Consider the following 20,543-nt stretch of genomic DNA (forward strand, 5'->3'; position numbering starts at 1 on the left):
ATATATATATATATATATATATATATACATATATAATATTTTCTTTTTTTTTCCTTCTTTCTTTCCCGGGTCGTTACAGTCTATGTACTGAAATACATGAGTTTCGTTTCTTAACGTTGAGCTATTCAATTTATGAGCAAAATTGACATGAGTATCGCTCAAATAGTTAAATGTATGAAATTTTCTCTTATGTGTCGTAGGTTTGATTTTTCTTTCTATTGACTGTAAAAATATTCTAAAGAAAATGCTCCCGCAAGTTTTCTAAACTATATTTGTGTTAGGTTTCCAAGAGCTTTTTAATAAATGCTTTGACTATAGAACCTCCAAAAGAAAAGTAGGACGTGTCACTCACTTAGAAGTATTTAACCTTACACAGTGGTCCTTGCAGATGCATACAGGATTCCACGTACCCTATTCTATGCAAGTTAGATTGTAAGCTAATGATATTGCTCGCTACTAGACTCTCGCCATTAGTGTACAACACTCCACCGCTTTGCTTAGCAGCACGATGCTTGTATTACTCTCCCACAACCCCATTTTCACACTTCAGGCTGCTCCCATTTCGCTCATTTGTTTTCCTTTTATTTTTTTAGCTACTAAGATGTCTCAGTTCACCATATTGTCTCTACCTACCTACCTATGGATTCAGCAGCAGTTTGAAAGAGCTTTTGTTGTACTAAAACAAGAATGAACAAATGAATTCTCTAGTTTCCATAGCTCGACAAGAACAAAAAACCTAATTTGTGACGTTTGATCAATCATAAAGACTAAAGTGAAACAGAACCCTAATCATACAACCGAACACATTCAAGAAAGCCAACACTCGAAAAAGAAAAAGAAAGAAATTAGGTAAAATAGGAAGTAATAATTAAGGGAAAAAAAGCATGTTTTGTTCCTAAGACAAAAGAAAAAAAAATGTTGGTGAAGGACAAAGAAAAGAAAGGCAAAGGGGAAAGGAATAAAATGACAAAAGTTGGGAACTTTTGGGTTTGAAATTTGAATTATAATAAAAGTTTAAATGATTTCCCATTGTGATTGACAGATTTGCAAAACATAAGCATATATTCTCTCTCTCTCTTTATCTGTCTAAATTAAAAATCTAATTATTATTATTATTATTAAAAAATTAAAATAAAAAAGTCAATATTTTATTGTATGTTTGGGACAAGATTCCATCATGTCTTTGTCCAAAAGCTTAGCTGTTCCAATCTTTTCCAATGCCTAGTCCAACACTTCAATAACCATTCCCTTTCTTTTCAATTTTCTATTTTATCCACTTTTTTTTTCCTTCCAATTATATATTTATATCATAATAAAATATTATTACTGACACGTAGTATAGTTCACTTTGCAAAAGAACTCAATCGAGCACTTCAAACATAGACTCGACCTCATGGGTTCAGAGCTTAGAGATTCTTGATTTCAAACCCGTGTCCCAAACAGGCTCTCGGGACAGGGTGATCGATGAAAAGGAGGAGGTTTGGGGAGTTTGATGCTATCCCAAATTCCAAATCCCCTTCCTCCTTTTAGGAATAGTGTACAAGGAAATGACAAGAAATGATCAAATCAATGTTTGTAGGATGGTGAAGTCCATGATTAAGACATGGTCTCCAATCATTATTGGCCGCAAAGTTTTATGCTATTTATGGATGAGACGTGGGCAACCCATGTCCTTTTGAGAAGATGGCTAGAAATCACTCCTCTTTTCATTCAAATCCAAATATAAAGAATCTAGTCGTGAGCTTACGACTTCCTTGAAATGACTTTCTAAGTGCTTAAAATTTTGTGAAAAGTCATTCTCAACTAACCTGTATCGTGTAATAACCCAAGCCCATCGCTACTAGATAGTCTGTTTGTCCTGTTACGGATCGCTGTCAACGCATCTATTAGGGAGAGGTTTCCACATCTTAATAAGGAATCCTTCGTTTCCCTCTCCAACCAATGTGAGATCTCACAATCCACCCCATTGGAGACACAGTGTCCTCACTAACACACCACCTAATGTTTAACTTTAATACCATTTGTAACAGCTCAAGCCCACCGCCAGCAAATATTGTCATCTTTGGCCTGTACCCTCAACATCACAGTTATAAAACGCGTCTTAAAACCTTGAGGGAAAGCTCGAAAGAGAAATCCCAAAGAAGACAATATCTACTAACGGTGGGCTTGAGCTATTGCAACACGTGTTCAAGTGGATACTTACATCCATCTCACGTAACTTTGTCTAACTAAAGACTCTACAACAGTAGAGTACTCAAAATCCAGCATGACACGCATCTTAAGTAGGATCATAACATCAAAGAAAACAAGAAATCTTTGTGTTCTATCTATGTAGAACCTATCATACTCGAAATGAGCTACAAACACTTCACCACACAAAAGAGGAAGAAGAAATGCACAACAGCTAAAAGAGAAGTATACAAACATAAGCCTTTATATTTCATCTCTAAACCCACATGTATAACATACAATTCACAAACAAGATGAACCATAACCCTAAACCTGTGTGAAAAATTAGTGCTTATAAACCAGAATGCCCATATTTTGTTCATCAAAAGATTCATAAACCAACAAAAGTTACCCCTACACTTCACACACTCACTTGTTTAATGGCTGGAAGAGTCAGGCAGGCAAACTTTGAAGGCTTCTTGGCATCTGAACTTTCTGCTCTTTCAGGCTCCTCATTCAACTCATATCAGCTCTATAATTTTGGCCACTTAGCTCCTGAGTATCAATAAGCAGCAGCAGCAGCAGCAAAGAAGCAGAAATAACTGTATATCATATATATATATATATATATAACTACAAAGCATTACAACAAAAGGAAGAACAGATACCCAAGTCATCTGTGTAAAAGCCTGTGTTAGGTGTAGCAGATTTTGTTCTTGTTTTTTTTTTTTTTTTTTTTTTTGGGTATNTTCTTGTTTTTTTTTTTTTTTTTTACTTGGGTAGGAAAGTTAAGTAGCTGTATGAACAGTTTAAGGGTTGATAAAGTGGTCTATCTCTTCCATTAGACAGTAGAAATGTTCATTGTTTGGCAAGAAATAGAACCCGATTGTCGCCTTCTCGAGGAAGAGAAGTTTCACGTCGTGACCGGAGTCTTTCAGGCCCTGCACATATGCGAGTTGCCAATCTTGCATCAGGTCCAGACCGGCGACAACGACGAGACTTTTCGGGAAGTTGATTCCCTCTAGGCTTTTGGCTTTGGGGCCAAAAATGTTACAAGCTGGGTGGTCTCTGTCTTCTCCTTCAGGGAGATAAGCTTTCCAGTACCAATCTCGGTCTTGAATGGTTACGAAGTATTTACCGTCGAGTTTCTTCTCTGATTCGGTTCTCTTTTCGCCCCCGAACATCGGGTGAAGAAGTATGTTGCCTAATACCTCGATGTCTTCCTCAGCTGCCCTTGCTGCAACATGATGAGCTATGTTGCCACCAGAACTATCACCAGCTAAATACACATGAACCTTGGAATCCTTCCCACTTTGAAGCCATTTCTTTGATTTCACCCATTTGAGTGCAGTCCAGCCATCTTCGTATGCACATGGATATCGATATTCAGGCGATCGACGGTAGTTAACCGAGACAACAACTGCCTTGCAGACACTTACGATACGGCGGCAAAAGGTGTCGTAAATAGCACTGTTGGCTGATGAATGAGCAAAGCTCCCACCATGAAAAAACAGGATGACAGGTACAACTTTGGACTTGCTTAGAGGCTTCTCAAGATCAATGATGCCCCAGCGAGCTTCATTATCTGGGGCCGGCTGATAAACTCGGTTGAGAAGGCCAGAAGCTCGATCAACATTATCGAATGAGAAAACCCCATCAACTGGATTCACATTGGCTGGAACTTTGCGCTCGAGATACTCCGCTAACTCACGGTTGAAGGTGCCATCAGAGCGGCGGAGGATGGTGTAAGCTAGCTTGAAATTGGATATGAGCACCCATGTGTTCAAAGGAACAACCCTCTGCATCAACAAAGATCAGCCCAATGACGAAAACTAAGAGATAATCAGATAAACCCAAGTCAATATCAAGGAAGAACATGATTATTCTGAGGAACAATGTAACGGTCCTAACCCATCGCTAGCAGATATTGTCTTTTTTGGGCTTCCTAAAATGCGTCGGCTAGGGAGAGGTTTCCACACCCTTATAAAGGGTGTTTCCTTCTCCTCCCGAACCGACGTGGGATTTCACAACCAATGACATAATCTCCAAGCATTTCAGCAGCAAATGCAACTAAGAATCCATCAAAACATACCAAAAAATACACTCACCAGCTCAGTGTTAGCCAAAAACCATCATGAACAATTCAAAACCAGTCAAGTAGTTCACAGAAAGCATCCAAAAACCCTCTAGAAGTCAAACAAAGTGCTCAAATCTTCAACACAAAAACTTACCAAAAACTCAGCATACAAGCAAGAAAGCTTAGAAACCCAAAATCATAACCATTAAAAGCAATGGAAAAAGCTACAAAACAAGAACAGAAGAGACCCCATAAATGAAACCATTAAAACCCAATTCAAAATCAAGCAAATAGCCAGCAAATGAACACAGATTACGAAACAAAGTACCTTAGATTCATTAAGATTGACTTCATTACTCCCAGCCATCTCCTCTTCTGTCAAAAACCCAAAACCCAAACCCCAAGAAATCAACGAAGCGTCAAGAACACAAACAGTGATCTCCACTCAAAACAGCATCAAAACCCCTCTAATTCAAAGAAACAACAAAATGGGTAGAAATATAGCGATGATTGAAGACGAGAAAAACCCCTTTAAGCAGTGGTTTCTGATGAACAACACCCTTTGTTACAGAAACAAGGAGAACAGAGAAGGGCGATAAAGGCAGGCAGGCAGGCAGGGAGATCAAGGGATAATAGAGAAGAAAGAGAAAGGGCGTTTGATGGTCAAAATCGCAAAGGGGAAGAGAAACGACGGTGGTGGACGGAGACGAGAGAGACGACAAATCGGGCGACCGAATTGAACTGTTCACAATGGACCTACCATTCCAATATATATATATATATATATATATATAAAAATCCCCAAAAATTTGTTCTCGCTTTATTCTCTCCTCCTCCTTTATAGCGCAATATTTAAAATGTGGGTGTTGTTTGTGTCGTTGAGGAAGGGCTTGTTTTGGAGGAAGAAGAAGAAAGAACAGAAGGGGTTTTGGAGGTCGGTCAATTTTAGTGAAAATGGAAAGGTTCCAAGGGAAGAATGGGCTAATGCCAAATGTCAGACCCATTTTCGGATTAATTATTATTATTTTTTTTTTTTTCTAAAGCAGGGGCGTCGTCCATAGATTATGGATCTTTTTTTATTTATTATTATTTCACTATTTACATCCACTTTTGAAAATTTTATCCTATTTTCTTTTTGGAAAAATTCAATTACATAAATAATGGGGTTTTTTGGGCGGTAAATTCTTAAATGAATAAAGGGTTTTTTTTTAATTCTTTTAAAAAAAAACAAATCAATTTAGATTATTTATTAGAAAATATTTTAATGATTTTATATATATATATATTAGAATATAATGAATAGGTTATGGGAAAAATGAATTAATATTTTGATTATTTATTGAATTAATCTCTTTTTTATAATTATAATTTGTTTTTATTAGGGCTTTAAGCTTTTTTTTTTTTCTATTTATTGTTGATCTTGATTGAATCATTAACTTAATTGATACGAAGATTTATGGAATTTTTTCTAATTAAAAAATATATTTTTTTTACTATTAAAATTTTCAATTTTGTCGGGCTAAGGAGTGGTACGAGGATTTAAATCTTTAGTTTCAAAAAAATGTGTATATACCAAATATCGCAACATCATTATTCCAACGAGCCTATATCGTTGATAAACGTATCATCACTACCTCAAACATGTCCTAGTTGTAACGAGGGCTCGGGACAATAATACAAATCACACTGGCACTATTTAAGAATACTAGAAAACATGTGGTGATATTAAAGCATATGAATGTGTGAGATCTCACATTGATTGGAGTAGGGAACGAAGCATTCCTTCTAAGGGTGTGGAAACCTCTCCCTAACATACGCGTTTTAAAACTAAGAGGCTAATGACGATAGGTAACAGACCAAAGTGAACAATATTTACTAGTAGTGGACTTCAACTGTTACAAATAGTATCAGAGCTAGACATAAGGGTGGTGTGCTAACGAGGATGCTGGCCCCTAATTGTGAGTTCTCACATCGATGGGAGAGGAGAACGACTACCTCCCAGACGCGTTTTAAAACTGCAAGATTGACCACGAAACGTAACGAGTCAAAGCAGACAATATGTGCGGATTGTGGGCTTGGGGTGTTAGAGAATGATAATTTTAAGGTAATTTGATTTTCGATAATTAATATGTTTTATATAAATAAAGTGTGTTTTTTTTCTTTTTTGAATTTTATTAATAATAAAAAGAAAAGGTGGAGACAGAGTTTCCTGCGTGCGGCCTACGCCAAAGCACGTGGCGACAAGGGGTTCCGTCTGGACTCATTTTTGCCAAACCCACCAGCTCGTCAAAATTTAATTTCCGGAAATACCCTCAACATTTTTCTAAAACTACCAAAATGCCAACGAGAGCGACACGTGTTTTGTCCTCTTCACAAAGCGCGTGACGGCATGTTTTTTGTCAGAGTCTGATAGGAGGCTTTACTACAATTTTATTATTATTTTAATTTTTTGGAAAGTTAATAACTCGTACGTGGCCTTAGGATTTTGTCGTATTCGTCTGGAGCCCCGTTTTGGGTTTTTGTAAAAAAAAAAAATATATATATATATATATATATATTTTAAATCTTATGGGCTATCGACACGTGGCATTGCACAGTGGGTCCCACCAGTAATCATCGGTTTTTATTCTTTGTAGAAAGGAAGAAAAAAACAAAACCAGTTGTTTGTTGTTGTTTTGTTTTGCTACGATTATCGAACTCTTCTCCTGGTGGGTCCCATCCTTAATGACCATCACCTTCTCTTCGCCTGCCACGTGTACTTGTCCACTTCTATCAGCCGTCTGATTGATAAGATATATATATATATATATATATTTTAAGATCAAAATATTGTTTTTGTTTTTATATATTTTTATTCTATTTTAGTCAAACTTAATTTTTATTAATTTTTTAAAAAATAATAATAATAATTTACCTACCAAAATCAAGCTTGTATTAAAATATTTTGGACAATTATATAGTTCAAAACTATATTTTAAATTAATTTTTATATTTTTAGATAAGTTTTTTGTTTATTTCCTCGAAAAAACATTTAAAATACTTTTAAAAAATTGTCCTTTTTTGGTCCGTTTTACAGAATCTAAATACAAACAAAACATTATATTTTATTTTAATAACGTGGGACCCGCAGAGAAATGATCTGGACCGTCGGATTTGGGGAATTTTTGCTTTCGGCCGTGAAGATCACGATGCAAAACGAGATGGGAAGGGAAATGCTATGGTACAATCCTTACAGACATTCATTTGTGTACTTCAATTTTTTTTAATAATATAATAATTTAATTACATTCATTTTTTTATATAATAATTACTTTATTTAATTTATTTTCAAAGTACCCGACTGTTGGATGATGAAAGTCACACATCGACTAATTTAGGTAAAAGTTATGGGTTTCTCCGTTGGTACGAGGCCTTTTGGGGAAGTACAAAGCAAAGCTACGAGAGCTATGCTCAAAGTGAACAATATCATACTATTGTGGAGAGTCGTGTTTATTTAACAACGACAACCCTATTTTCTTGCGGGAAATTATATAGAGAAAATTTCGATTTCGATATTTCACGATATCTTATTCTAAAAAAACAGTGTTTGCTGAATTGGAATATGGTCGATAATGAAACTCATACGTCACGAACTAAAATCAAAACTTTAAAATAAAGTACAATACATTTAACTTTTACTTTAACTTTATTAAATAAAAAAATAAAAAATAAAAAATAACCTTATCTCAAACACAACATTATCCCATGTGATCAAATGTTCGTTGCATACAAAAAGAATGCACTTTCCATAATTAGGTCTCCGAGCTAATCAACTTTTAATCAAATTACGATCGAATTAATACACTAATATTTATTTTAGACGAAATTTAATATTACAATGACAATTATACCCTTCTCTAGAAACGGGTCTTTTAGGGTTGTTCAAAAACTCGATCGTTTACGAGCATTCGTAATATTAAATTATTTATTAAAAAAAATAATGAGAGATTGCTTGGAAGGCAAGGAATGGAAGGGGGAAGAAAATTCAATAAATTAAATTAAATATTTTTTTAAAAAATAGTGGGAAAAGAAAAAGGGGGTTGGAATGGGTTAGTGGTTGAACAATTGGATGCATGTTTTGTCGTGTAGTGAGTGTGGTGGAGCATGTGCCGCGCACACACGCGAATAAAAACTCACAATTATTTATACCAAACTCATTGTCGTGTTGGTTTCAACTTTCTTTTTTAAAAATTAAATTTATTTTATTTTTTGACTTTGACTATATTTAATATTATATATTTCAAATTTTAATTAAAATTATTATAATTTAATCTTGCTTTGTTTTGAGGTTTTAATTAGTAGGTCCCACTCATGTGTAATTAATTTAACATTTTATATATTTTCACTTAGTTAAAAGTTAATTTCAATTTTTGATTATTTATTAATTGAATTTTACCGTAAAAAACGAAATATGGTTACAATAAAGTCGGTTTTGAGTACAAGCTGACGTGAATTTTTTGTCGGATTCGCCAAAACCTACGAGACTATTCTCGTATCCATAATAAGATAAAATTGAACAATCTGTTAAAATAAATATTGTCTAAAAAATAAAATTATCGTCATTAGAAACATAATAACTATATTTACATAATTTATTCCGATAATTATTAGAGTAAAAATCGTCAATTTATTTTAATTTCTGATTATTTATTAATTGAATTTTACCGTAAAAAATGAAATACTGTTACAATATTAAAGTCGATTTTGAATACAAATTCACGTAATTTTTTTGTCGAATTCACCAAAAAAAACATAATTCTTGCTATCTCGTTCCTATTCCGTGAAACGGGACTATTCTCATGTCCATAATAAGATAAACCTGAATGGCATAAAGAATTTGTTAAGGTAAATATTGTCTAAAAAATAAAATTGCCTTTAATTTATTCCTATAATTGTTAGGGTAAAAGTAGGTAATTTATAATAAAGTTAAAGTTAATTTCAATTATTGATTATTTATTAATAGAATTTTACCGTAAAAAGTGAAATACAGTTGCAATAAAGTCGATTTTGAGTACAAATTCACGTGAATTTTTTGTCGGATTCACCAAAAACCACGAGTCTCACTATCTCGTCCCTATTTCGTGAAACGAGACTATTCTCGTGTCTATAATAAAGATAAAACTGAATGGCGTCGAGAATGCATTAAAATAAATATTATTTAAAAAATAAGATTGTCACAATAGAAACATAACAACTATATTTACTTAATAATTTTTACCGTTTAATATTAATTTAATGAAAATTAAAATAAGCATCCTTAAAAATATTTTTTTATAATTAATTTGTCGAAAAAAAAAGAGTATTTAATTAGGGCGTGTTTAGGAAATTAATTAAATTAAGGAATTTTATTTATAAAAATAACGTGCAGCCCACAAAGGGGATTTGGCATTTAGTGATTAGGTCAACAACTAGGAACCCCCCTTGGCTTCTTCCCCCGTTTTGGTCAATCCCACCAAATGCTAACCCTTTTTTTATTATTTTTTCTTCACTCCCATTTTAAATTACAATAATAATATTAATAAATATATATATATATTGCTCTGCAAATTTCCCTTTTTATCCTTTTTCGTCGTCCTTATCTATTTGTTCGTTAAAAACGTCATTTTAATATTTATTATTTTTTTAAAATGAGGTTCGAATCATTTTACTTAAAGTCAAAGTAATAATAATAAATAAAACTTAAAATAATTTATATTAAAATTTTTTTTAATCATTTATTACAAATTTTGAGAATATATTAACTGATTTTAAAATGGGTCTGTTATGGAGAGGTTTCTACGTTCTTATGCAAAATATTTCGTTCTACTCTCACCTTTCCCTTCTCTAATCGATGTGGGGACCCTCCAAATATACCCTCGTTTGAAGCTCAACATCCTTGCTAGCACATCGCCTCGTGTCCATCCCTCTTTTGGGCTCAGCCACCTCATCGGCACATCGCCAAATATCTAGCTCTGGTACCATTTCTCAATCTGTACTCTCCTTCTCTTTAATTTTATATTACTCGATTTAAAAAAATTGAAAAACAAAATTTGAAATTCAATGAAAGTCGAATAACGAAATTTAAATATATGAAACGGTACGAAACTCGAGGTACAATAATTTTTTAAATTAAAAAAAAAAAAAACATTTTTTTTGTTTAGTTGTTTGATTCCATGTTTGTCTGGCATTTTGTTTGTCATGCCATAACCCATTATTATGGGGTCCATTCTCTTTCAGCTCTATCGGTTTGGTACATGTCATTATTAATCTCCCCAAAATTTTTCTTCCAATTCCCATTTCCACTTCCACTTCACATAGACCTTTTCTCTTCCTCTCAAGCTTCCACAAACCGTGATTCATCGAGAATTTTGAAGTACACGTTTGTTACTGTTGACGATAATGATATTTCTATAATATGAATTTAACGTTTTGAATGAAACCGAGAGAAAAAAACGAACCTAGAATAATTTTCGACCACATAGTTATTAGATCAGATTGTCTTTTCTGGTCAACTCTAGTTTCAATTTGGTCTTATTATAATCCGGGTCATATACAACATGTCAATTTAAAAAAATCGATGACTCAAATATGTCAATACGACACAGTCACAAACAACATGTCAACGAGCTTCAACTAAAAACTAACATTAAAGACATTAGCATAACTAAAGCAACTCGATTGTAAATGAGAGGAGATGTTCATCAAACCGCTTTACTTTTACCGAGTGTACAGTTGAAGAATATATAGGTTCCCGAGCTTAGCAGTTTAAAAATAGTAAATATTCATTTTTCTTTCGTTTTCTTCTTCTAACCTGGAAGAGAAACCGGGTTTGAGAGGAAGGGAAGCAACTATAACGACGTTCAAAAGTTTATTTATTATTATTATTTTTTTAAATTTCAGATACTCTATTTAATAATTTCTTAGAAATATTAGATATAAAAAAAACCCATATTTAAAGTAAATGAGTTAAAAAGTAGACATTTTAAAATTATATAATTAAAATCCCAAAAAATAAAATAAATAATGAAATAAAATGAGAGTATTAATTGCAAATGGCAGCCGACTTAAAAAATAAAATAAATATTTATAAATAATAATAATAATAATAATAATAATGATGATAATAATAGCTGTGTTATTGGGTAATAACATAATGTCGTGTTGTAAAGCTAATGGACAAAAAACAACATTAAACAATTCCCTAACATTACGTGTATGTACCAAAGTCATTAAAAAAAAAAAAAAAAAAACACACACACACATTGTGAAAACCCCAAAATGCCCCCCTCATTTTTTAATTAGTTTATTATGTCCTATTACTCCTATGATAATAATGACTCCACATGGGTCCATTAATTTTTTTTCTTTTTAATTATTTTTATTATTTTACTAATTAAGGTAGTAATTTTTGAATTCATGGTTTCAACCACGACGGTTAGCTTTATCCTTTATACAGGAAAAACCGTTAGTAGGATACCGTGTTATCGACGCAAGTCATCTTACGAGTTACCTCTACGCTTGTTTTAATAGGAATGTTGTTGCAGCTGCCAAAACGGTCTCGAGAGTTTCGTGAAGAAACGCAAATTCTTCGATCCCTGATAAATGATGTGAATTTATTGTAACCGAACATGCCGAGAATAAGTAACCTTTTTCTTTAATATTTATAAATCCATGTTCTTTGAACCACCACCTACTTAGGGCTTTGGTATTATAAAATTAAAAAAAAAAGTAAAAACAAATGAAAAATTGTGAGGGGTATCTTTGGAAATTAATTTTCTATGAGGCCCATAAGAGCAATGGGCCTACAAACATTGTACAATGTATGTGAAAAGGCATAGGGACAATTGGGTCATTTTACGTAAGAAGAATATTCCTTCTTAGAGATAAACAAATGGATCACGTGTTTGATTTAATCACCTTTTTCCCCCACCCAAATTAAATAAATATAATTATATAATTTTAAATAAAATTAAAAAAAATGTAAATATAATTATCGAGTTATTTACTGAGTTATGCTCGTATTAACCATTAATAATATTTTTATTTTTTTCTCAAATAATAAAATAAAGAATGACGTGGAAAAGGGAATTTTTTTTAATTTAATGATTTTTCTCTGTTGGGCCGGTGGAAAATTCGACGAGTTTTGGGCCGTTGTATAAAATTTTGAGCCCATTAAGCAAATAGTAAATGGGCCCAATATAATCATTAATTAATTTTGGGCCATTGTATTAAATTATTTTTAGTATTAATATTTAAAAAAAAAAGTAAATTTAACTATTTTTTAAGGTGATTTAAATCGGTTTGTTATCTATTTTTTAACCGTATTTTCAAATCCAAATCTAAAATTTGAAAATATAAAAAAAAAAAAGTTAAAAAAATATTTTTGTTTTTTAAAAATTAATAAAAAATGATTAAATTTAAGATTAACTAAAATTAAATTGAGGTATTTGTATTAATTTGTATTTATTAAGGATTATGTAAAAAAAGAAAGAAAAAAACTAATTAATTTAGTTTTTAAATCTTCGGCCGTCGCGCCAAATTTTTAAAAATTTAATTCCCGCCACATTGGCGATCGGGGTGAAACAACGTTCCACCAATCACAGCGTTCCGTTCTTCACTATAAAAGCAAACCAACAGCCCTCTTCTATGCTATGAATCCATTTCACCGCCGGAAAGTAAAAATGAGTTCCAACGATGTTCCGACTAAGGGCGGCAGAGGCAAGAAATCTGACGCCAAGTCAGTCTCCAGGTCTCACAAGGCTGGTCTTCAATTCCCCGTGGGTCGTATTGCCAGGTACCTCAAGAAGGGCCGTTACGCTCAGCGCGTAGGTTCTGGATCACCGGTTTACCTCTCCGCCGTCCTCGAATACCTCGCTGCCGAGGTTTGTAAGGCTAATTTCGTTTACAGTTTAATTCTTCGATTTTTAGTGTTTTGTTTCAGGAATTTTGCTTTTCGTTTAGGTTTTGGAGTTGGCCGGCAATGCTGCTAGGGACAACAAGAAGAACAGAATCATTCCGAGGCATATTCAGCTTGCGGTGAGGAACGATGAGGAATTGAGCAAGCTTTTGGGATCGGTTACGATTGCTAGTGGAGGAGTGATGCCGAAGATTCATCAGTCTCTTTTGCCGAAGAAGGCTGGGAATGCGAAAGACAAGGCCGAAATTGGATCGGCATCTCAAGAATTTTAGGTTACTGTAGAAATCACTACCATTGATGATGAAATGAAAATTAAATAGTTAGGTTATGTTAGATTGTTATTAGCTTCAATCGATCATACTTCTTTCGGTATGTAAATTTGCGAAACGAATTTCGCGTAGATCAGTTTTCGTGATTGTTGTCGTTCAACTTTTTTATTGTGTAAATGCTGATGAAGTTCACGGCTAATTAGAATCGAAAGAAACTAATTGAGTTTTCAATTTCCTGGAATTCGTAAATTTTCTTGCATGCCAATAAAAAATTACGAGATATAACCGCTTTAAAATGCGAAATCTTCAATTTACTTAATTGGCCACTAATTTAAATGTTTATTTTTTTTCATTAATGATATGGAAGTTGCTGATTCATGTGATTTCGTTTCTCTCTCTCTATATATTTTAGGGATCCTTCTTCCTTAATCCCTCGATTTTTCTTTTTTCGATTCTATCTATCAAGTTGCATATTATCTAGGGTTTGATCATCCGCCGGGAAAAACTATACTATGAGTTCATCGGCTTCGACCAAGGGCGGCAGAGGGAAACCAAAGGCCACGAAGTCTGTTTCGCGGTCTCAGAAGGCTGGTCTTCAGTTTCCCGTCGGTCGTATTGCGAGGTTTCTTAAGGCCGGTAAGTATGCGGAGCGCGTTGGCGCCGGTGCTCCCGTCTACCTCTCCGCTGTCCTTGAATATCTGGCTGCCGAGGTTAGTGCTTGCTCTTCTCATCGGATCTTTTACTTGTGTTTCCGATCTGTTTATCTGTGGAGTTGTTTTCGTCTGATTGTGATGAAGTGAGGTGCTGTAGTGTAGTGCTTTGATCACTTGAATCGAAATTCTTATATTTGATTTTGTTGGGTTTCGTCTGCTTTGGCTCTGGAATTGATTTGGAGATGATGAATTTCGATTTGTTTCTTTAAATTGATGAAGAAACTATTTGAAATTAGGTTCACCATTGCATAGTAATCTCGAGCTTTGAATTGTGGCCTCCCTTTTTCTCTTGCATGTCATCCAATTGGCTAGAAATTGATACTGAATGCAGCTTATTTAGTTTTACTTGGTGAATAAGATGCCAAAGCCACAAGACTATGTTAGTTTGTTCTTTGGATGAACGAAGTTTCATTTGGGTTCATCCCTATTGTTTCTGTACAATGATGATGAATTGGTTTTGCATTTAAAGTAGCTGAATATACTAAAAATTTTCATTTGCAGGTGCTTGAGCTTGCAGGCAATGCTGCCAGAGACAACAAGAAGAACCGTATTGTTCCGAGGCACATACAGCTCGCAGTCCGTAACGACGAAGAGCTAAGCAAGCTTTTGGGGGATGTGACCATTGCAAATGGTGGAGTGTTGCCGAATATCCATCAAAATCTCTTGCCTAAGAAAGCCGGGTCGGGTAAAGGCGACATTGGATCTGCATCTCAAGAGTTCTAAAGGTGTTTGATCATCTGCAAATTTTGATATGCGAGGTATTTAAGAGCGAAAACTGTTGTGGTTTCTTTGCTTTGGTTTGGAATCTATTTGGTTATTGTGAACCACAAGACTGGATCTCTTTAATTTGACATCTGATTGAAACCATATTGTGTTTTGTCCCTCTACTGTTTTGCATGCTTGTTTGTTAAATTTTGCTTTTGGAATAGACCCTTTTTCATTTAAGATGTCTGCATTAGGTTGATTCAGCCACTTGCAAAAATGTGAACTCTCACATCGGTTGGAGAGGGTTGGAGAGGGGAACGAAACATTCCTTATAAGGGTGTGGAAACCTCTCCCTAGTAGACGCGTTGGGATTGTTCCCAAAAAACACATTGATTCAAATGGCCTTTAGGAAATGTTTCTAGCACTAGCCATATTGATGATTTTTAGGCAAGATACAAGAATAGGGAGATGGGACGGATTCCTTCATACACTTCTTCTAGTTGGTCATGGCGAGAACCAAAAGTAGAATGGATTCCTTCATACACTTCTTCTAGTTGGTCATGTTGAGAACCAAAAGTAGAACGGATTCCTTCATACACTTCTTCTAGTCGGTCATGTCGAGAACCAAACCAAATGGATCTTGCTCATAGTTGGTGTCTTTACAAACACTGTTGAACTCTCCTCTCCTGGCTTCTCTATCTTCCTTCTCCCTGCCCTTAGGATCGAGTTGTTCGGCTGTAGGGAAATATCCCATTCGTCAAGCAAGCGGATAATGTCACCTGGCTTGACCGGGAAGTGAACTGCAGCTGTTTCATTTGCCTCGAATGATAGACATGCCTGGTTTGGTTGTGTCCTTCAACTGTTGTCTTCCCTTTTTCCATAACTATGGACTGGATTCACATTGTTCAAGTCCTTGAGAGGCATATCATTTGCATGCCTATTCTTAATTGCCTCAAACAAACAAACAAACATGCTCTGTTTTGAAGCATAGCATTCTAAACGTTTGAGTGTGGAGGAAGGTCTAGATCATGTACTTTGGAGCTGCAACTTTGTGTGGAATCAGATACTAATGATGTTTGGGCCCTTGTTAAGTTCTACGTTTGGTCAGTTTGGTCATTTCGTTATATATTTGGAGAACGTTGTGAAGTCTAAAACAGATAGTCTTCGATAATGGTCGATTGTCTGAATGATGAAATATGCATTTTAAGTCGAGTTGATAGATGATGAACATTAGGTTAATGTTCTCATCCAAATAGAAGCATATTTCAAAGAAACTTCTAAAACACCAGCCATTAAATAAACATGTTTTTGGAAGTTCATTAAATTATGAATTTCATTTTTTTTGTCATAAACTTTTAAAAGTTTGTGTCTATTTTTATAGGTAAGTGGTAAAGGTATTTTTGAATTTTTTAAAAAAAAGTTTAGAAGAGTTTGAATTTTTTTATAAAAAATAGGAAGTTTTATTATTATTATTATTAATAAGAATACTATATTTAACTGCGTAAATTTTTTTTAGTATAATGAAACTTTTAAAAATTTGATATATTTTTTTAAAGATAATGTAAAATTCAAAAGTATTTTTTAAAAAAATTAATTTAACTTTCATATAATTAATTTGATAAACGGTTTAGATTTTAATTTTTTGATAATTGTTTTTATTTTTATAGATTTTATTTTTTTGATAATTGTTTTTATTTTTCTAGATTTTATTTTTTTGATAATTGTTTTTATTTTTTTATTATTTATTAGTTGTTTGAGCGGTTATTAATAATAATAAGACCGACCATTTTAATAATTAAACAAAAATATGGTAACAAATACTTTTATTCATAAAATTAATTTTTTTTTAAAAAGCTTTTTTCTTGGTGCATCAATACAACTTTGGATGGACGAGCAATAAAATTAAAAATAATTAAAAAAAAAAACTAGCCAGAATTAATTTGTTCTTGCTTATTTCATATCTATCTAGAGTTGATTTGTTCTTGTTCTTGCTTCAATCTGCGAATAAGCTGCATCATTTCAGAACGCATGTTGGACTCAACATACTTACTCTTTACACTTCGCATCACATTAATGGGTCCAGAAATCTCGTCCTTGCTTCGAAATTGATCAACGTTGAAATAATGCTCGTAAATCACCCGAGCGGTTTCCATCACATATAGTCCACAATCATATCCATTATTTTGTCGAGGTGCACGACATTCCATAAACTCTGCTGGATCATAATTGATGTAGCCACTCACAGATTCATAAAGGGTGAAAGCAGGTTCACTGTTCATCGTGGAAAGGCTGTCGTAGTGCATGAATAAATTCCGTTTTCTGCAATACACCAGCAAGCTCCAATGAGATCCACCAGAAGAGGAGACGTTGGAGTTGTCATTGACGACGAAAAAAATTAGCTTCTTTTCATGGAGGTTCAGGGATTCGATCGTGGATATAAAAATATCCCAATCAAGAGTGTTGCCCAACAAGAAAGAGACACTCGTTGGTATCGATAGAATTTCGTTCGATTGGTACGTTGCGGAGAGGTAGGCAAAGTAGAAATCTATGATGGTGTCGTTCAAGTAGTTTCTGCCTTCTAAACTATGCAAATCGAATCCTTGAATAACGACATCACCGTAAGTCAAGAATTTAGCAGCCATGAGAGGAAAGGTTTGCGAAAGGAATTTGTTAAATGTAATTGACGATGAGAGGAATGAGAAAAATAGAATGAACATATGTTTAAATAGACCAGGACAGATGATATATTCCCTGTTTAAATTCAATTTTCAAAATATTTTTTTTTGTTTATTTTATATATTTAAAAATTAGATATATCTTTTTTACAAAAAAAAAATCAATTTTAATATAAACTATTAATTTATATGAAAAAATAAAATTACATTAAAAAAAATCTATTTGTTTCAAAATTGGTTTAAAAAAATATTTTCACATATTTTTAGGCATAAAAAAATAAAAAAGATTAATTTGAATAATTACACCTATTTTTTATAAGCGATATTATTGAAATTAAAATTACAAAATAAATAAATATAAAAATAAAAAATTAAATTTAAAGCACTATTTAAAATTATTTAAAATTTAGAGATTTTAAATGAAGCCCAACGGCCCATTACTATTCTCTCTTCCACTTACGTGTAAGAAAAACCCTAACCCCGTTCAACGGCCCATTACTATTCTCTCTTCCACGTAAGAAAAACCCTAACCCCGTTCTTCCAAGCCATCCGCCAAAACCCTAAGGGCTGCCCTAATTTCTTTGATTCACGCATAAGCCCTATTCGTCTCCCTCCTATTGAAGTTTCTGCTTCTTTGTACATGATACGAACCGTTCGCCCACAATTCATTCTTTCTGGTAAGGTTTAACGTTTTGATTTCGTTCTTTTTTGTTCACAACCCAACCGATATATTTGATTTATGCTCTGTTGCGATGCTCACTTTCGTTCTTATTTCTAGTCAATTTCCTTGTTTTTAACTGCATTGAATGTTAATTTTTCCTCTGTTTGCTGAATTGGTAGTGGGTGTTTTGAATAACAATGAGAAGATTCAGAGCTTTACTTATTGTTCGAACTTTTGGGTTTTTTGATGTTGTTTGGAGTCGCTGAATTGTCGTTGAAATATGTTTTATCTTGTTTGTTTGTACCTATTTTTTTAGTGGCAGATTGCCAATGTTCTAAATTAATGCAGAATGGGTGTTATTCTGTATGGATTTTATGTTGTTTGTGCATCGAGGGCCTTCTATGCTTTGTTTAATCGCATATTTTTCTCATTTTTAGGCTTACTTACTCTACATTTTCATGCTGCTGTAGTTGTTTAGGTGAGAAGGGTGTTCTTTTTTCAGTCTAAGCATGGGAGAACCTAATTCTTTGAGTTTAACAAGGACCTTCCCGGTTAAACCAAAGCTTAAAGCTAAGGCCAGGACACCCAAAGAAACTCCAGAATCAAAATATTGGTCCTCCTTTAAGCGTCATGAGATCCCAAACCTTGTTTCATCCATATCCTCTGTTTCCTTCTGTCCGACGAATCCTTCCATTTTCTCTGCTAGCCACTCGACCTCTCTCACTCTTTTTAGCACGGAAACCATGGCCCCTACCTCTGCAATTACATCTTTTCGAGATGTTGTATCTTGTGCTTCGTTTCGTTGTGATGGCCTTCTCATTGCTGCCTCGGACCTTTCAGGGCTTGTCCAAGTCTTTGATGTTAAATCTCGAACCCCGCTTCGAAAGCTTCGTTCCCATTCGCGCCCAGTTCATTTTGTCCAGTACCCGGTTCTCGATAAGCTCCACCTAGTATCTGGTGGGGATGATGCAGTTGTTAAGTACTGGGATGTGGCGAGTCAGACTCCGCTTTTGGATTTTTTGGGCCATAAGGACTATGTTAGAAGTGGAGCATGCTCTCCATCTAGCATGGACATGTTTGTCACTGGGTCGTATGATCACACTGTGAAGCTTTGGGATGCTAGAACGAATTCAAAATCGGTTCTGGAAGTAAATCACGGGAAACCGGTGGAGGATGTGATTTTCTTACCGTCAGGTGGACTAGTTGCTACTGCTGGGGGTAATTCTGTGAAAATTTGGGATGTGATTGGAGGTGGGAAGATGGTGGGGTCTATGGAGAGTCATAATAAGACTGTTACTTCACTATGTGTTGGGAAATTGGGCAAGGATAGCGGAGAAGAATCAGATCAATTTAGAATCTTGAGTGTAGCTCTGGATGGGTATATGAAGGTGTTTGATTATTCAAAAATGAAAGTTACTCATTCAATGAGATTCCCAACACCTCTTATGTCGGTTGGGTTTTCTCCTGACTGTAGTAGTAGAGTTATAGGGACTTCAAATGGGATCTTGTATGCTGGCAAGAGGAAGACTAAGGGAATTACAGCGAGTAATTTGTCGAACCCTTGGAGTCTCGGATCAGTTGGGGAACCTCAAAGGCGAGCCTTGAGGCCTTCTCACTTTCGATACTTTCATCGTGGTCAAGGGGAGAAGCCAACTGAAGGAGATTACCTAGTCATGAAACCCAAAAAGGTGAAGTTGACAGAGCACGATAAACTCTTGAAGAAGTTCAGGCACAAGGATGCTCTAGTATCGGTGTTAGCGAGTAAGAACCCGGAGAATGTGGTGGCTGTAATGGAGGAATTGGTAGCAAGAAAGAAGCTGTTGAAATGCGTTTCGAATTTGAACACGGAGGAGCTTGGTTTGCTATTGGTTTTCTTACAAAAGCACTCTACATTGCCAAGATACTCAAGCTTGTTGATGGGGTTGACGCGAAAGGTTCTTGAGCTACGGGCCGAAGACATTAGAGCCTCGGATGCCTTGAAAGATCATACCAGAAACTTAAAGCGATCGGTAGACGAAGAGATTCGGATACTACAGTCATTGCTGGAGATACAAGGTATTATTTCACCATTACTGAGAATTGCTGGAAGATGATGAGATTCAGTTTTTCAATTAGTTGTTTGTAAGGTACACTTTTCAGTGTTTTCTTTACAATTAACATCAAGAAAAGGCTCCAATTTTGTCTCTGTGCCTGTGTTGTTTGAAAATCTAGTGGTGAGTAGATCATGAAATATTTAGTGTTTGATTGAATTCATGAATTTTAGGTACCAAAGAACAGTGTCAAGGTCCTTCATGTGAAGGTCATATGTTATATACATTAAATTCAGCTACTCTCTTGAA

The 20,543-nt window shown here is 34.5% G+C and overlaps 5 protein-coding genes across 9 annotated transcripts; 3 read left to right on the forward strand and 2 right to left on the reverse strand.

Annotated features, from left to right (window-relative positions):
• Positions 1–2,405: 2,405 nt before the first annotated feature.
• Positions 2,406–5,192, reverse strand: LOC111456075 (gibberellin receptor GID1B-like). Of its 2 annotated transcripts, XM_023097813.1 has the most exons (3): positions 4,575–5,192; positions 2,943–3,968; positions 2,406–2,908 (listed from the first exon to the last, which is right to left on the reverse strand). In XM_023097813.1, the coding sequence occupies exons 1-2, from the start codon at positions 4,611–4,613 to the stop codon at positions 2,979–2,981; spliced, it is 1,029 nt and encodes a 342-aa protein (XP_022953581.1). In that variant the 5' UTR covers positions 4,614–5,192; the 3' UTR covers positions 2,406–2,908; positions 2,943–2,978. The 2 variants fall into 2 exon arrangements, with proteins under 2 accessions (XP_022953581.1, XP_022953580.1); XM_023097812.1 differs by lacking the exon at positions 2,406–2,908 and having other exon boundaries at positions 2,925–3,968.
• A 7,705-nt stretch (positions 5,193–12,897) lies between these two features.
• LOC111456076 (histone H2AX-like) lies at positions 12,898–13,681 on the forward strand. Its single transcript, XM_023097814.1, has 2 exons — positions 12,898–13,146; positions 13,226–13,681. Exons 1-2 carry the CDS (start codon positions 12,916–12,918, stop codon positions 13,451–13,453), a joined length of 459 nt encoding a protein of 152 aa, XP_022953582.1. The 5' UTR covers positions 12,898–12,915; the 3' UTR covers positions 13,454–13,681.
• Positions 13,682–13,779: 98 nt separating this feature from the next.
• On the forward strand, positions 13,780–15,044 carry LOC111456077 (histone H2AX). Its single transcript, XM_023097815.1, has 2 exons — positions 13,780–14,160; positions 14,665–15,044. The coding sequence occupies exons 1-2, from the start codon at positions 13,963–13,965 to the stop codon at positions 14,884–14,886; spliced, it is 420 nt and encodes a 139-aa protein (XP_022953583.1). The 5' UTR covers positions 13,780–13,962; the 3' UTR covers positions 14,887–15,044.
• A 1,785-nt stretch (positions 15,045–16,829) lies between these two features.
• LOC111456312 (NEDD8-specific protease 1-like) lies at positions 16,830–17,510 on the reverse strand. The gene has a single exon (XM_023098140.1). The coding sequence runs from the start codon at positions 17,508–17,510 to the stop codon at positions 16,830–16,832; it is 681 nt and encodes a 226-aa protein (XP_022953908.1).
• Positions 17,511–18,069: 559 nt separating this feature from the next.
• LOC111456074 (protein SLOW WALKER 1) lies at positions 18,070–20,543 on the forward strand. Of its 4 annotated transcripts, none has more exons than XM_023097807.1 (2): positions 18,070–18,220; positions 18,678–20,543. In XM_023097807.1, exon 2 carries the CDS (start codon positions 18,714–18,716, stop codon positions 20,295–20,297), a length of 1,584 nt encoding a protein of 527 aa, XP_022953575.1. In that variant the 5' UTR covers positions 18,070–18,220; positions 18,678–18,713; the 3' UTR covers positions 20,298–20,543. The 4 variants fall into 4 exon arrangements, with proteins under 4 accessions (XP_022953575.1, XP_022953577.1, XP_022953578.1 ...); XM_023097809.1 differs by having other exon boundaries at positions 18,075–18,220; positions 18,642–20,543; XM_023097810.1 differs by having other exon boundaries at positions 18,075–18,220; positions 18,675–20,543.

Source organism: Cucurbita moschata, unplaced genomic scaffold, assembly GCF_002738365.1.
Source record: "Cucurbita moschata cultivar Rifu unplaced genomic scaffold, Cmos_1.0 Cmo_Scf00018, whole genome shotgun sequence".
NCBI classification, from domain to species: Eukaryota; Viridiplantae; Streptophyta; class Magnoliopsida; order Cucurbitales; family Cucurbitaceae; genus Cucurbita; species Cucurbita moschata.